This window comes from Anastrepha ludens, chromosome 5, assembly GCF_028408465.1.
Source record: "Anastrepha ludens isolate Willacy chromosome 5, idAnaLude1.1, whole genome shotgun sequence".
Taxonomy (NCBI): domain Eukaryota; kingdom Metazoa; phylum Arthropoda; class Insecta; order Diptera; family Tephritidae; genus Anastrepha; species Anastrepha ludens.
The window spans coordinates 54,523,620-54,538,638 of NC_071501.1; the positions used below are offsets into that span (position 1 = coordinate 54,523,620).

At 36.8% G+C, this 15,019-nt stretch overlaps 1 protein-coding gene across 3 annotated transcripts in view; it reads left to right on the forward strand.

The window, feature by feature from the left end:
• Positions 1–15,019, forward strand: part of LOC128862921 (uncharacterized) — a 45,523-nt gene that overhangs the window by 2,067 nt on the left and 28,437 nt on the right. For all 3 annotated transcript variants that reach the window (XM_054101750.1, XM_054101751.1, XM_054101749.1), the window contains exons 2-3: positions 4,787–4,864; positions 6,949–7,483. In XM_054101750.1, the coding sequence (XP_053957725.1) occupies positions 4,787–4,864; positions 6,949–7,483 (613 nt within the window). The remainder of the gene's footprint in view (positions 1–4,786; positions 4,865–6,948; positions 7,484–15,019) is intronic.

Below are 15,019 nucleotides of genomic sequence, written 5' to 3' on the forward strand. Positions count from 1 at the left end.
CCTGCGGCGCTTTTTTTTTTTTTTTTTTTAAATATATATATGTATATATATATATCATATATTCATAATATAGTGAAAATTTGGAATTAAAAATCGCGCGATTTTTTATTCCAACTTTTCGCCTGCGGCGCTTTTTTTTTTTTTTTTTTAAATATATATATGTATAATATAGTGAAAATTTGGAATTAAAAATCGCGCGATTTTTTATTCCAAATTTTCGCCTGCGGCGCTTTTTTTTCTTTTTTTTTAAATATATATATGTATATATATATATCATATATTCATAATATAGTGAAAATTTGGAATTAAAAATATATATATCATATATATAATATATATCATATATTCAAAATGCATACAATCAAACATACTTTACTGAAAATCAAGCATTAATATATATATGTATATAAATATATACATATATCCATAAATATACCTATATATATATATATATATATATATATGAATAGACGTATATAATATAGAAATAATTTGTAAAATTTTGTATTTCTATTCATTTATTATCTTCTAAAATTGTTTATTTATACGATGTCTGGCAGCACTTCGGCTGGTTGTAGTAACCAAAATAGGAGGATTCTTGGTCAATTTTACAATTTTTAAACTCAAATAACTTAAAAACTATAAGCCTCCGGTAGGTTCTGTTTTCAGTTTTAAGATGGGGATACACCCCTCTACCCCCCCTTATACCCCTTTTTTTAAAAGGGGCGGGAGAACAAATGGGGATTTCCCCATTTGGACTAAAAATCAAGCAATTTTTATTCCAAATTTTTAATATTTGTAAAAATATTTGTTTTTGTAATATATATGTATATTTGAAATCAAAAAAGGGCCCCTATAAATAATAAAAAAAATAATAAAAGAATTGTTCCCTTTTGGTTGACTGGGTTTTTCTTATTTCGCTTTGTTTTTCTCTCTCTCATCGTTCGTTTGACAGTTCGCTCCTCAAATTTATTCTGCACGGTATTACAAACGGTTAGAAGAACAGTTGTAATAATAGAATTTTAATAGAATTTGGACTATTATTTAGTAAAAATAGCTTTAAATCGAATGTTAATGCAATAAAGAATGTTTATAAGTGATTTTGTTACTTTTCTGTGTTTGTTTTTAAGTGAAATAAGCGTCTGTAAAAGGGCATTTTTTCAAGCTTATGACAAATAGATGCATTTTTAACGTTAAATATTGCTATTAATTCTTAATTTTAATTTATAAAAAGTAATATAAATCAAAAGGCTGATACAGTGACTACATTTGCGTGTTATAATTTTTAAATTCGGTCCACGCACTTAGACATTATAAGCAAATATATCGTGGTAGAAAAGGAAAGCACAGCCCTCAGTACTAATAATCTGAAGGAGCAAAAGTATTTTCTCTCCGTTCAAAAGTTATTAACAATAAACGCTTTTATATTGCTGCTCTTTTCAATCACTAAATAGGGGTCAAACTTATCATTCTCTATACACAACGTAATAAACTCTCTTCTATAAATACTCGGTAAATATTAACATTAATTTAAATATATTGTTAATCAAAATGTTTACAATGTTTGTATGGGAACGACAAATGAAGTAAAAGATGCTTATGCTGGAAACAGTCACCGACGTACGTAGTTCCTTACCGCAGCCCCTAGGGAGCACAAAATTGTGCAAAACTCATCCCGTAGAAAACAACTGCATTCTTTTAGTTACATATTTGCACAATACATCGGTTTGTGTGCGTATGTGTTTGGTTGTATCTACACAATGTTGCCATTCATATTTTTGCTTACACACATTTTCACACATCAGTTACAATTTTTCATTGCTTCATAAACCAAAGCCAAAAATCAACAAATGCAAATAGTTCATTTATCTATAATTAACATTATTCAACATTGTTTTTAAGTTATTTTAACAAAAATTAAAAATTTTTAAAGTTTAGTTTGTAAATGATTTCGAAATGCACTGATTGGCAACACTGTGTGGTGAGAGAGCAATCAGCTGACAGGGTTCTACGGGAATTTTCAAAAATCCTGCAATAAAATCTACGTTACTACGATAGGGAAGGGAAGTAATTTTTTATTTACATGGGGTTCTCATTAGTTTGATCGTAACAGATGACAGGGGATTGCGTTCACGTCGCTTACTGTTTGCAGCCTTAGTAATGCCACTCGTGACCCCACCCACCACGCTCATTAGAAAGAGCAAGGTAACACCATTGTAACTGTGAGAGTCTCAACCTCCTAGGGTCCCTATGGAACCCCCAGGAGAAGTCTAAAAATGAGGTTTTTTCATTTGCAGTTTGTACTGAAATACAGTTGAAGAGAAGGGTATACAGCAGTCGTCAACCGAGCAAGCATTTAATTTAGGTTTTATAATTCATAGCACTTATGAAAATGTTTTATCATAAAATTTATAAATGCCGCTGGCGAAAATTGCCTGATTTTGCACTATTTCACTATTTATAAAAAAAAATGTTTGTAACAGGCATAGTTAAAAACAAAAAAGCGCCGCAGGCGAAGATTTCTACTAAAAATCGCGCGATTTGCAAAAACTTTTTTTTGTAACATGCATGTATATTTGAAAACTAAGAAGCGCCGCAGGCGAAAATTTGGACTAAAAATCAAGCAATTTTTATTCCAAATTTTTAATATTTGTAAAAATATTTTTTTTTGTAATATGTATGTATATTCGAAATCAAAAAATCGCCGCATTGAAATCTAAAAATCGCCGAATTATTCCAAATTTTCAGTATTTGTCAAAATATTTTTTTTTGTAATATGTACCTATGTGTATTCGAAATCAAACAAGCGCCCCTATAAATAATAAAAATAATAATACAAGAATTTAGAAGAACATTTGTAATAATAAAATTTGGAGTATTATTTAGTAAAAATAGTTTTATTGTTACTTTTCTGTGTTTGTATTTAAGTAAAATAATCGTCTGGAATAGGGCAGAAAAGAAGTAAAAGAAGTTAACGTTAAATATTGCTTTAATTCTTAATTGTAATTTATAAAACGTACTATAAATCAGAAGGCTGATAAAGTGACTACATTTGCGTGTTATAATTTTTAAATTCGGTCCACGCACTTAAACATTATAAACAATTTTACATGGTAGAAATGGAAAGCCAACCAGGTGGAGATGTTAGGGAGTGATTCAGGAACGGTCTTTATAACTCTCAATTATTTCGGAAATATATTTTTTTTAATTTTTTGCCTTCAAAGTGTCCACGGGAGCTTCACTATAGTTTGGCACATTATACTAAACGGTGATTTTTTAAGAGCTGTAGGAAAGTTTTTCAAAAAAACACACGTAAAATTCAGAAAAATGCATGAAATTTTTATTTAAATCGATAGTAGTCCATATAATTTAATGTTTGAAGATTATTTCATGCAAATGTTGACCGCGACTGCGCTTCAAATGGTCCATCCGCTTAGTCCAATTATGGCATACTCTTTCCATAGCTCTTAAAAAATCACCCTATATATATGTATTATGCCTCCACAATTATGAAATAAACTGTCGTGTCATCTTAAGTATTTTTAAGTTATGTGTCCAAAAGTCAGTTTAGCCTTGAGCTTCAGACCCATTCAGAGCTCAAATTGATATTAATTTATATGTATGTACTTTTACGCCTGTAGCCCGTTTCTGTAACCATTATCGATGAAGTTTTCGGTTGAAATATTCGATTTGACGTCATTCTATTTCAGTACGAATACTCGATTGAAAAGGTTTCTATAACCGAATTAAACGCTCATAGTTACACTTTATGTTAAAAATAATTAAACTGTTATAACTCACTATCTTACAAACACATGTATGTAGTTTAAGACAGCTCTATCTCAGCGTTGCCAAATTATGTTCATTTATACCAGTTGGTTCATTTATTCGCCACTTGCTAACGCTTGGTGAAAAGAAGAGGCCTATTGTTGATCTTTGTATATTTATGTGTATGGCTATGTACATATGCGTGCATGAATGGCATACAATTTACTGCTATTGACATCATCGGCCTTAACAACCGCGCTGTTAGTTCAGCCTTTTCCAAACTGGATAAAGAAGCAAAGCGAATGGGTCTGGTGGTGAACGAGGACAAAACGAAGTACCTCCTGACATCAAACAAACAGTCGACGCACTCGCGTATCGACACCCACGTCACTGTTGACAGCTATGATTTCGAGGTTGTAAAAGCCTTTGTATATTAAGGAACCAGCATTAACACCGATAACAATGCCATTCTTGAAATCCAATTCGATGTGGTATCAGCTGGTGATAGCAGAGGAAGAGGAAAGCCTCCTCTGCGCTGGAGATATCAGGTGAAGAAGGACTTGGCTTCACTTGTATCCAACTGGCGCCGGTTAACACGAGAAAGAAACGACTGGCACGCTTTGTTAAATTCGACCAAAATCGCGCAAATTAAAAAGAAGAACTAATTACAGAAGTGGTTTCTTAACATAGCCCAGCTCTTCCTTCATTTAAATAAATTATTATTTTCAATGTTTAAAAGTCTAAATATTTTGTTTTTCTCAGTCTTGCCTCAGTCGATCGGCGCATGATTACTCTCATTGTTCCACATTTCCCTGATTAATGCTTACAGAAACACGTTTTTTAGGCCAATCTAGCATTTTAGATCGTATCGATGTGAAGACAATGTTTTGTTGATTCCCCAGAATCAGGTCAGCAAATTCCTTTTACAGCAAAGATTAGACATTAGTATATAGGTTACATTAGTATATATGTGTATTAGAAAATTTTCTGATTTATTATTTTTTATTATTATTCACAGGGTCTATTGCGGTTTTTATTGCACCATACAAAAAGTGAAGACGCTAAGGAGTCAACATGTCAGGAAATGGATGCAGAGGTAAGAATTTCATTTACATTGTTTGCCACACATTTGAGGTTTATGACGCAATGAAATTATAACATTGTCCAAAATCGAAGTAGCTTTACCTGGTGCTTATTTAGGTGCAGTATTTTGCATCTGCTAAATAATACTAGACAATTTAGCGAATTAACCGAAAGCAAAAACAAAATATACTTGAGTTGATATAACCGGTTATGATTGAAAGCGCATACAGGGTTTGATTGAAAAGAAATGAGCCTTCCAAATGAGCGTCTGCCAAGCGATCAACCGAATCGGCTGGAGGAGGAAAACGATCGTTGGACCTTCCCCTCCGTGCGTGAAAGCTGTTTTAAAAGTGTGTTGGAGCAACGTTACTCGATCAAAATTTGCGTAAAGCTAAACAAAACGAGTACCGAAACCATTGGGCTACTCAAGGAGGCTTACGGGGACCAATCTCTGTCCAGTGCCCAGGTAAAACGGTGACACAAGTCGAAGGGGAGGCGTTTCGACTCCATCGAAGCGATCCAAAAAACTGTGACAGCCGAATTGAACGCGATTCCGGCGGATGAGTTTAAAAAATGTTTCCTGCAGTGGAAGGACCGCTACCAGCGATGTATTGACGCTCAAGGGTCCTATTTTGAAGAATATAAGGCTCATTACTTTTCAATCAAACCCTGTATATACACTGGCGGGCAGATGTTTACATACACGCACCGTTTCCATTGATTTCAAAGTCTACAAAGTTTATCGAAAAATATCTTCATCAGTTTTATTTGGAACCTTTTTCTAATCTCAATAAACTGAAAAGAATCCATCTTTTAACATAAAATAACCCAGTTATGGGGGAAAAACGCAAAAACAGCGTTGACAGAAGTCTACATTTATGTATAAAAATAACTTATTTTAGTATGAAAACTTTACTTAATCCCAGATATTGTTGCTAGTATTAGTAGCAGCTGCCTTAGCCGAATGGGTTGGTGAGTGACTACCATTCAGAAGACGTAGGTTGGACTATGCGTGAAACACCAAAATACATGAAAAATTTTTTCTAATAGCGGCCGCCCCTGTCAAACCTCCTCCTGCCGTGGAGTCGGTTTAAAACTGTAGGTCACTTCATTTGTGGAACAATATCAAGACGCACACCACAAATAGGATGAGGAGCTCGGCCAAACACCCAAAAAGGGTGTTCGCACCAATTATAATATAATATCTAAGCATGAAGCCGACGTTGCATTGATGCAACTAAATTTGTCAGTTCTGCAGATGTTATACAGTTTCAAGCTCCTATTATGCGCTCTTTGAGTATAACAGGAGGATGGATTTTTCCACTCTTGAGTTAAACAAATTTCCCATGCATGTTCAATAAAATTTATTTAAATCTAGGCTTTGTGGTAGTGTGTTTAATTGTCTTAGTCCTTAGGAAAGCCGCCAATCCTTAACAACACGTGCCGTTTATTTTGGATCGTTATCTTGTTGAAAGATGTAACCTACACTAATCTCCAAATTATCCACCGAAAGTTTCAAATTATGTTCCATTTCATTCTATTCTTCCAACTTCAGATTCCGTAACTACTTCCCAAACCATTACGTTGCCCCCACCAAGTTTGATACTAAATTCTTCGGATTAAGTGCAGCATTTTTTAGTTTCTCAAAACTTTTGCTATTTCATCGCTACCAAATATTATACATATATTAAACTTTGACAGCATTAGATGGACCGTTGAAATTACCTTTTTTTAATTCAAAGATTTTTACATAATTGTTGCTATCCTTGAAATCGTTCTTCTTTCGCATGTTGAAAATCTTACCGTCAACCTTTTTGTAGCAAATTGAGTGCTTCAATTGCTTGGACTCACAGTTCACGCCATATTCTTTGTGTGCTTTGTTGTATTTCGTTTACATTATTTAAGAAATTATTTATAAGGAATTTCTATAAAAATTGCCTAAAAGTGAAATATTTTTTTATTAGCATCAAACCTTTGAGATAATGGTCGGAAAGACTGTTTCGTTTCGCCCCAGTTTCGTACTATTAAATCACAGTGCCAAGCCTGACTGTAAAGTCGAATGCAGATGATTAACCATTTTCTACTTCGTTCTTTCAGAAAAAACAATTTCTGGAATCTGCTTTAAACTGTATGACTACGGATGTAATGAAGGAGTTTCAAAATGCAATTTTAATTTTAGATGATCATACATCGGAAGATACTGATAAAATTAATGCTTTAACTACAATCAGAGAGAGCATTGACGACATGGATTTTGCAAATAGTTTCGTGAAAGCTGGAGGCTCCGTGTACTTAATTAAATGTTTAACCAACACAGATTATAAAATAAAAGGATTGTCTGCATATATTATTGCGGAAATGTCACAAAATAATGAATTTTGCCAAAAGCACTTTGTTGATTCGAAAACGATCCCAATCTTAATAAAATTCTTGAATGGACCTGCAGAGATCGCAAACAGTGGTTCACATGCGATATCATCTTTAATACAAAATTTTGAACCAGGTCTAACGGAGTTCTTAAACTTAGATGGAATAAACACTCTGTTATCCTGTTTAGATAAAAATGATTCGAAATTATTTCTAAAAGTTTGTTCTTTAATTGGAAAATTAGGAGAGCATGAAGACTTGCGAGGTGAGTAATTTTTATTATACAAATAGTATGTTAAATAATTAAATTTACATAACATTGATTTTGGACATTTGTATCTTGTTTTAACAGTTATGATTCCTATTTTATATTATACATGGTGTACTCCAAAAAGGTATGCCAAAAAATTTATGAATCCATATCACTTTGCGTCTATGAAAAAATACGCCACTTTCAATGTATCAACGGGTACGGTGACAGGTCTCGATTCTAATAGGATAGTATATGTTTTCGGATATCTGCTAATGACCAAGTATGGTGCTTTAAGTGTCATGCGTTTGCCTGGCTGTGTGACAAGCATCCGTTTGCCTGACTGTGGTAAGTTGAGATGTGGATATGCTTGGCGTCTAGTACCTTGGCCAGCTGTTTGAAAAGGCTGCTTTCAAATTTTGTGCCCTCATCAGTGGTGATGAACTTCGGTACGCCGGATCAACTTATTCACTTTTTGAGAAGTTCTGCCGTTATCGTTTCAGCTATATTATCTATTAGTCGACCATGTTAAGAAACAACATCTTAACTTGATATGCACTAAGCGCTTAGGCAAGTTGTGCTTTTAATGACTAGAATGCGTTAGTTGTTTCGGTCGCCCAATTATGTCTGGCCTTGCCTAGCAGCGGCCGGAGGCGTATGGACAAGTCTATAAACATTTACTGGCCCCAAAAAATTACGAAATTTATACACCTCCTTGGAGAATTTATAGTCTAGGATACCTTTAAATGTGCAAGGCAGCAGCATAATATCCGGAAAGCAGCCGGTTATCCGCTGGCAGTTTCGTCAATGAATGGTTGAAATATTTGAGCCGCACCTTGAATCCCAAAGGTCATGGTGAAAAAAATTCAGAAGGTGTAGCCAACATAGGGCCGTTAATCGGCTCTCAGTAAATTTGAAGGAATCATCTTGCATCACTAAATAAATCGATACAGTCCCCGCTCATGTTACTTCGTTGCTATCGGAAAACGACTGGTTGCTGAGTGTGTAAATACATGTGAAATGAACGTGCTGTCGAATCCCCTGTGGAGTGGCAGATGAAGTTATACATATTCACGTATTCGTCGAATCAATCTTAGTGAAGACTGTGTTGATTTTTTGGTCATCACCAACACAATCTCAGATTTTTCGTAAACCTCTGTCATGTCACCGGCTAGTCAGCCAATCAGCTGATTATTTAAAATTTCTTGAGAGTCGGTTAACGGTCCGATTGGCCACACCTTTTGAATTTTTTTCACCAAGCTCAGGACTAAGGTGTTAAATACATAGTTGATATACATATGGCCATCAGAGTACTTCATTCCATGCAAGTATAATAGATTTAGCTTTCCGCTGTGGTGAAAAACAAAATTGAGCGAAAAAACTTCGGCTGCTACGCCTAATAGGGGTGATAGATTTACAAGTTTTGTTCTTTAATTTTGGTGTAAATTGTGGAGGGGCCTTCGGCTGTGAGGGGAATTCTGCACGATCATTCCACATGTATTCACATGCTCCTCCAATCAGTCGTTGTTCAGATAGCAAGGAAGCAACATGAGAGAGACTGTGTTGATGTTTTTCATACATCACTAACACACTTTTATTGCCAGCCGAAATTCGCACGATATTTTCACACATATTCACATGTGTACAAGTCACTTGACTAGCGAAATCATACATACAATTAACTTGCTCAATGTTGGAGTGATAGTTACGAAATCCAAATTGATGTTCTGGAATGAGATTCCTTTGCGCAATTATTGCATTGATCCTTTTGAAAATCAACTTTTCGAAAAGTTTAGAGGTAACAGGCCTTCTTGTCCTGTAATTGAAGACCGCGCTCGAGGTCTTCCCTGGCTTTTTTATAAGGATAATTTCAGCAACTTTCCACTTAGTTGGGAAATACTCTTATCTGATCATCGTGTTGCGTATTTTACTTCTTTCCAGGTAAATCGTACAGTCGGAAAATCCATTTTAAACGGAGCTGAGAGAACTTCGTTAACTTCTGAGTCTACCTCCGCACTCTACTGCAAACTCTATTGCTTTTTGCCCAATCTCCATTACACGTTTTTATCGTTGCGTTGTAACGCGTTGGTTGTGACATCTTTTTCGTTGCCTTCCACAGTGAGTAGTCAGTAGCTTCCGTAGGTGACAATTTAGATGAATATTCATGCAGTTCAGAGTTTTTTGCGTCACGTATAGTATTTCTTAATTGTTTTGTGAGCTTATTTAGCTTTTTTTGTCGTTCTTGTTTCTGGTGCTTTGCCAAATTCGCGGAAGCTTGCGTTTCTCTAATATTAATATTTTTACGCGAACATTAATGTGTGCGTCAGCGTGAGTGTAGTAGTTTCCGGCGTAGCGGTCCATGCAGCCCTTTGAATGCAGTTGTTGAAATGCAGTTGGATTTTAGTGGAATATTTAGGAACAGGAAATCCTTCACCAGTTCTTTAAAGTAGTCCTCATTTTGTCATTTTATTGTGTAAAATTTATAAGATTCGGTGTTTTAGGCCAGTAAGTATGGTGTCCTGTCGAGACGTGGAACAATTTATTGGCCTGCATTGCTCTGAGAAGTTCGCGCCCCCTTGGAGTTATTAAGCATGAGCCCCATTGCGGATATTTCTCATTGTAGTCGCCAGCTGCTATAAATCTAGGTCCCAACGATTTGAAATACATTTTGTATTCGCCACTTTTTATTAGTTGATTTGGAGTACAGTACACAAGAGCAATCAAAAGAAAGCTCTTTCCATCTGTAACTGTCATAGCAGTAGATTGTAGATTGTAATCTTTAGTGTTTCCATGAACCCTATGCGCAATATTATTTTTGATTAAGATGGCCACGCCTCCTCGTGCTGTAGCAGCAGTATGATTTGTGTGGTATAAAATCATATTTTTATGTAACATTTATCTGTCAAATGTGTTTCCGATACTAAAATTACGTCAACATTTTTATCTGCTAGAAATACTTCCACTTTATAACTATGCCAGGTGAGCCCATTGCCATTCCAAATTGCAAGCAGCAGCGGCCTATTCATTTTGAAACATTCGGGAGCATGGCTGTAAGAAGATTAAGTACAGTACCCGTCTGTTCAACTAGAGTGCGGACCATTCTTTTCAGTTCTTCTATTTCATTATTGTTTTCTTTATATACAGTACCTTTTTCAATAGTTGGTTGTGGTGTTGTGGTTTTTCTTGTACTCGATTATTAATTTTTAGAGCTTCCGCGGGACAGCGGGTTTTTTGTTATTGATGGATGTGAGATTTTGGAGTTAGGCGCAACATTTGGCAGTTCTTTTTTTCGCAGCGTTGGGTAGGCTTTTCGTTGCAGGCCTTTGTAAATAGTACAACCCTTGTAATTGGCAGGATGGCTACCATCACATAGCACGCACTTCCTTTGAAATATCCTTTTTTGGACAGTCAACGGTTAAGTGATTACCTACGCATTTAATGCATCTTGGACTACGATTGCAAAAGTGCTTTGTGCAGTCTGTGCCAGAAAACACGACCCGCGAGTATTCATGAAGCATAAAAGATAAATATTTAAAAAAATGTTTACATAAAAGTATGTACAAAACTTCGAGTCGCAATTACTCAATAAGCCGTTGTCGAGTATAGCCTGGCATCTTCTTCATGCTTTGAAGCTTTTCTGCGTAGCTCGTCGACAAAGAGAACCAGATTTTGCGAAATTGACGCACGAGTTGCTTTAAATCGTGGGCTATCTTTTCGACAAGATACGTTTTCATAATTCCCCACCCATTTACAATGGGGTTGGATTTGACGATGTGGGACGGTAGGATATGTTCGCCTCCTTCAGTCGTCGTTCGATGGTGTTGATACTCACATCTATTCCCCTTTTAGCAAGAATTGTGCGTGCTTGGCGTAGTCCCAAAGAAGGGTCCCACTTAAAAAGTCGGACGATCACTTTATCCTTCTTTTTTGTCGTCACTCGCTTCAAGCCGCACTCGAAAAAGTCATCAACATTTTTGTACACTTTATACCGCTGATTCCACATCACAACACACTTTTTTGATTCTTTAATTTCGAATGCGTGCATAAAAATACCGCTTCGAAACGCTTCGTGTACTTCTCACTCATTTCTGTTTGGTTGCGTTTACGGGAAAGTTTCGAACGACACTAACTTGAGCTAGCACTGGAGTCGTAGCCATTTAGTAGGACTATTACGCAGCAAAAAGCAGAGCGAAATATATCTTGAAATTACAAGAAAAAAACCGGTTATTTTCTTCTGACACAGACTGTATAGTATGTCCGTAACGTTGACATCTTGTGCATTGTGGAATTTCGCCGTTTTCTTGGAGCTTCAAGTTTAATTTTTGTGTAAAGCATATAACTCTTTATTTTTGCTGCCTGCTTTGAGGCTAATGTAGAACATAGGTTTTTTGTTTGCCATTGTCGCATATTGAAAATATTTACCACCTGGTGGCCGAGGTTTTCAATTGCATCACGAATGTCGTCTGTGGGTGTTGAAGAATGAATACCTTTCAGGACTATATTGAAGTTACATTCTTTTTTAATTTGTATGCATGGAAATTTAAAATTGAAATTTGAAAAGGTCGAGCCTAGGAGCACCAGGAGATTTGGTGGCTCCTAAAACACTCAGGCTAAAACGCAAATGGTACAGGGTGGGCCAAATAAGACCTACTAATGTTGAACACAAATAACTTTTCGATTTCGGCGTTTCATCCTCATTTCGACCGATAACTCTAGTGGCCATAACACCGCACCAAATAGTACATTTAGATGGGTGCAACTGATGTTGGTGTATTGCCCTTGGATTTTCAGAGCCCCACAATCTACAGTTTTATTTGTTGACATAACCATTTAAATGGAAATGTGCTTCATCCGACATCAAAACATTATTTACGCTGCGGTAAAACAATTTATCGTTAACTATTTTAATGGGTTGTGTTCTACTGTAGGGTTCCATAATAAATTTCCAACAATTCAATTATAACCTACAAAAAGAGAAAAATAAATTTGTCAAAAAATAAAAGAGTTATTTGTGCTTAACATTAGTAACATTAGTATTTAAAGCTCTGAAAAGAGGGTAGATAGTGTATCAGGGAAGGGAAAAAGTATTAGAGAAAGAGATAGGAAAGAATAGAGACAGAGATAGAGATAGTTAGTCCTGTGAGAATTTTCCAGATTCTTTGGCAAATCTATAAATACCCTTCAGTTTTAGAGAGCGAATATTACTCATTCTCATGACATCGGAACGCAAAACTCGTAGCCGTGCTGTAGCTAGCGAAGGCAGGACACTCACATAGAAAGTGCTCAGTGCTATCCGCCTCCTCCAAGCATGACAGGCACATTGGGTCCTCAATGATTCCAATGGTGGTCATATGCTGACCCCATGGGTTGTGTCCTGCAATGATACCGACCATCAACCGAACGTCTTTCCTTCCAAGTTTTAGAAAAAAGTTTGACAGTTTTCTGTTCGGACTTGTCACAAAACACTTTGCAGTTCTGCAGCGTTCTAGACCGGACCATCGCTCTTTATGTAGATTGCATACATAATCGCTGATCCAATTCATGATTCCTACTGAACTGATTCCGATTTTTGCCTCTGGCCTTTGTGGGGGAACCGCTGATCCACGGTTGGCCAATTCATCGGCAATTTCGTTTCTTTGAACACCGGAGTGTAATGGAACCCATATAAGTACAAGCCTGTTTTGTTTTGCGACAGAATTAAGCTTCTTCTTACATTCTTGAACAATCTTTGAGGTTTGCTTCGCGTTCTCCAGGGCCTTCAGGGTAGCCTGACTGTCACTGAAAACTCCAATCTGTTTCTCGCTCCATCTCCTCTCGATTATCCATTCGGCTACTTTCAGGATGGCAAAAACTTCTGTTTGGAAAACAGTTGTCATTTCCCCCATAGCATAGTGCTATTTATTACTATCGTTTAAGTACCATCCGGCTCCAGACTCTATTTCATTCTTGGACCCATCGGTAAAGAAAATATTCGTCAAACCTCTCTGAATGCATTCTGGATTGCTCCATTGCTCACGCAATCTGACATCGAATTTCCTTCCAAATGAAACTGTGGGTATCAGGTCGTCTTTAGGTGCCAAAAACAGTGGATACTGCTCAGATAGCATCTTAAAAATTTCTCTGTGTCCCGCAGTTCCATCTTCGTGCCAGTGATGCACCCGTGATGCATAAACATACACTTCTTTGCAGCCTGTATAGGCTCTGCGGCATTGCTGAAACATCCTCAATACTCCTAGATATTCAACTTCATCGGAAAGACGGATTAACGGAAAGACCTTTTCTCATGCACCAGCCATCGATTTTGTCCAGAATCCTCTGCACTTTCGTGCAAAGCCTCCTTAGGGATTTATCCGATGTTAGCGCACAAACATCGTCCGCATATGCTTGGACATGAAAACCGAGTTTCTGCATCTCCGCTAGTAGAGAGTCTACGACCAAGCACTACAGCAGCGGAGAAAGAACACCCCCTTGGGAACATCCTTGCTTGGGTTGCTGTTCTCACCAGCGGTTAACAGCCTCTCAGAGTCCATTTTACAATGGTTTGATTAACTCCGTGTCGTTCGGCAGAAGAACATATTGAGCCGAAAGTGGCATTATCAAAAGCCTCTCAATGTCCACGAGCACTCCCAATGTGTATTCGTCAGCTTCCAGCCCGGCTTCAATCTTGCTAACAAGATCGTGTAAGGCTGATTCACTTGATTTTCCACTCTGGTAAGCGTGTTGATTTCTACTAAGTGGACTTCCCAGCAATACCCCCAGTCGAATATGTCTCTCCACCACTCGTTCTAGACATTTCAACACAAACGATGTCAAACTGATTGATCTAAAACTTTTTGCTAGGGAAAAGTCGTCTTTTCCTGGTTTCGGAATAAATACTATTCTTGCGCGTCGGTATTGGGATGGTATATAACCAAGTGCAAGACAGGCTATGAAGATCCTTTTCAGTGCCTCAATCAGTCTGTCTCCTCCACACAGAGAGTAATGTGTAAAGTAAATTTACGTTTTACAACACTGTTTTCGATTGTCAGCTGCTTTTAAGCAACGTAAAACAGCTGTAGTGTTAGATTTGTTTGTGAAATTCTCTTTTCCTTTAGCTTTTGAGTTGTTTTGTATACATTGTGTAAAATAAGTACCCGGAATTTATAATTTAAACTCTCCCGGGAATACCTGACACTTCAAATTTGGTTTTTTCATGTTGGTACACATGTCCTTGAATGCATAAGCCTTATTAGAACGGGATCTATTACTTAGTGTGTTTTATTCTGCAGTCAAAGTGAGTTGATCTTTTGTTTACTTGGCGAATTTTACTCAATTTTTTGCAAAAAGAGCATCGGAAGGAGGTCTCTGAAGACATGGTTTCCCGAGCTAATACGGACCCTACGTTCATGAAACGCATAATAACTGGTGATGAGACATGGGTCTACGAGTACGATATGCAAACCAGTCAGCAATCGTCTGAATGGCGCTTCGAGAACGAGCCGTATCCAAAAAAACCACGCCAAAGCCGGTCAAAAGTGAAGGTTATGCTCACGGTTTTCTTTGATTACCAAG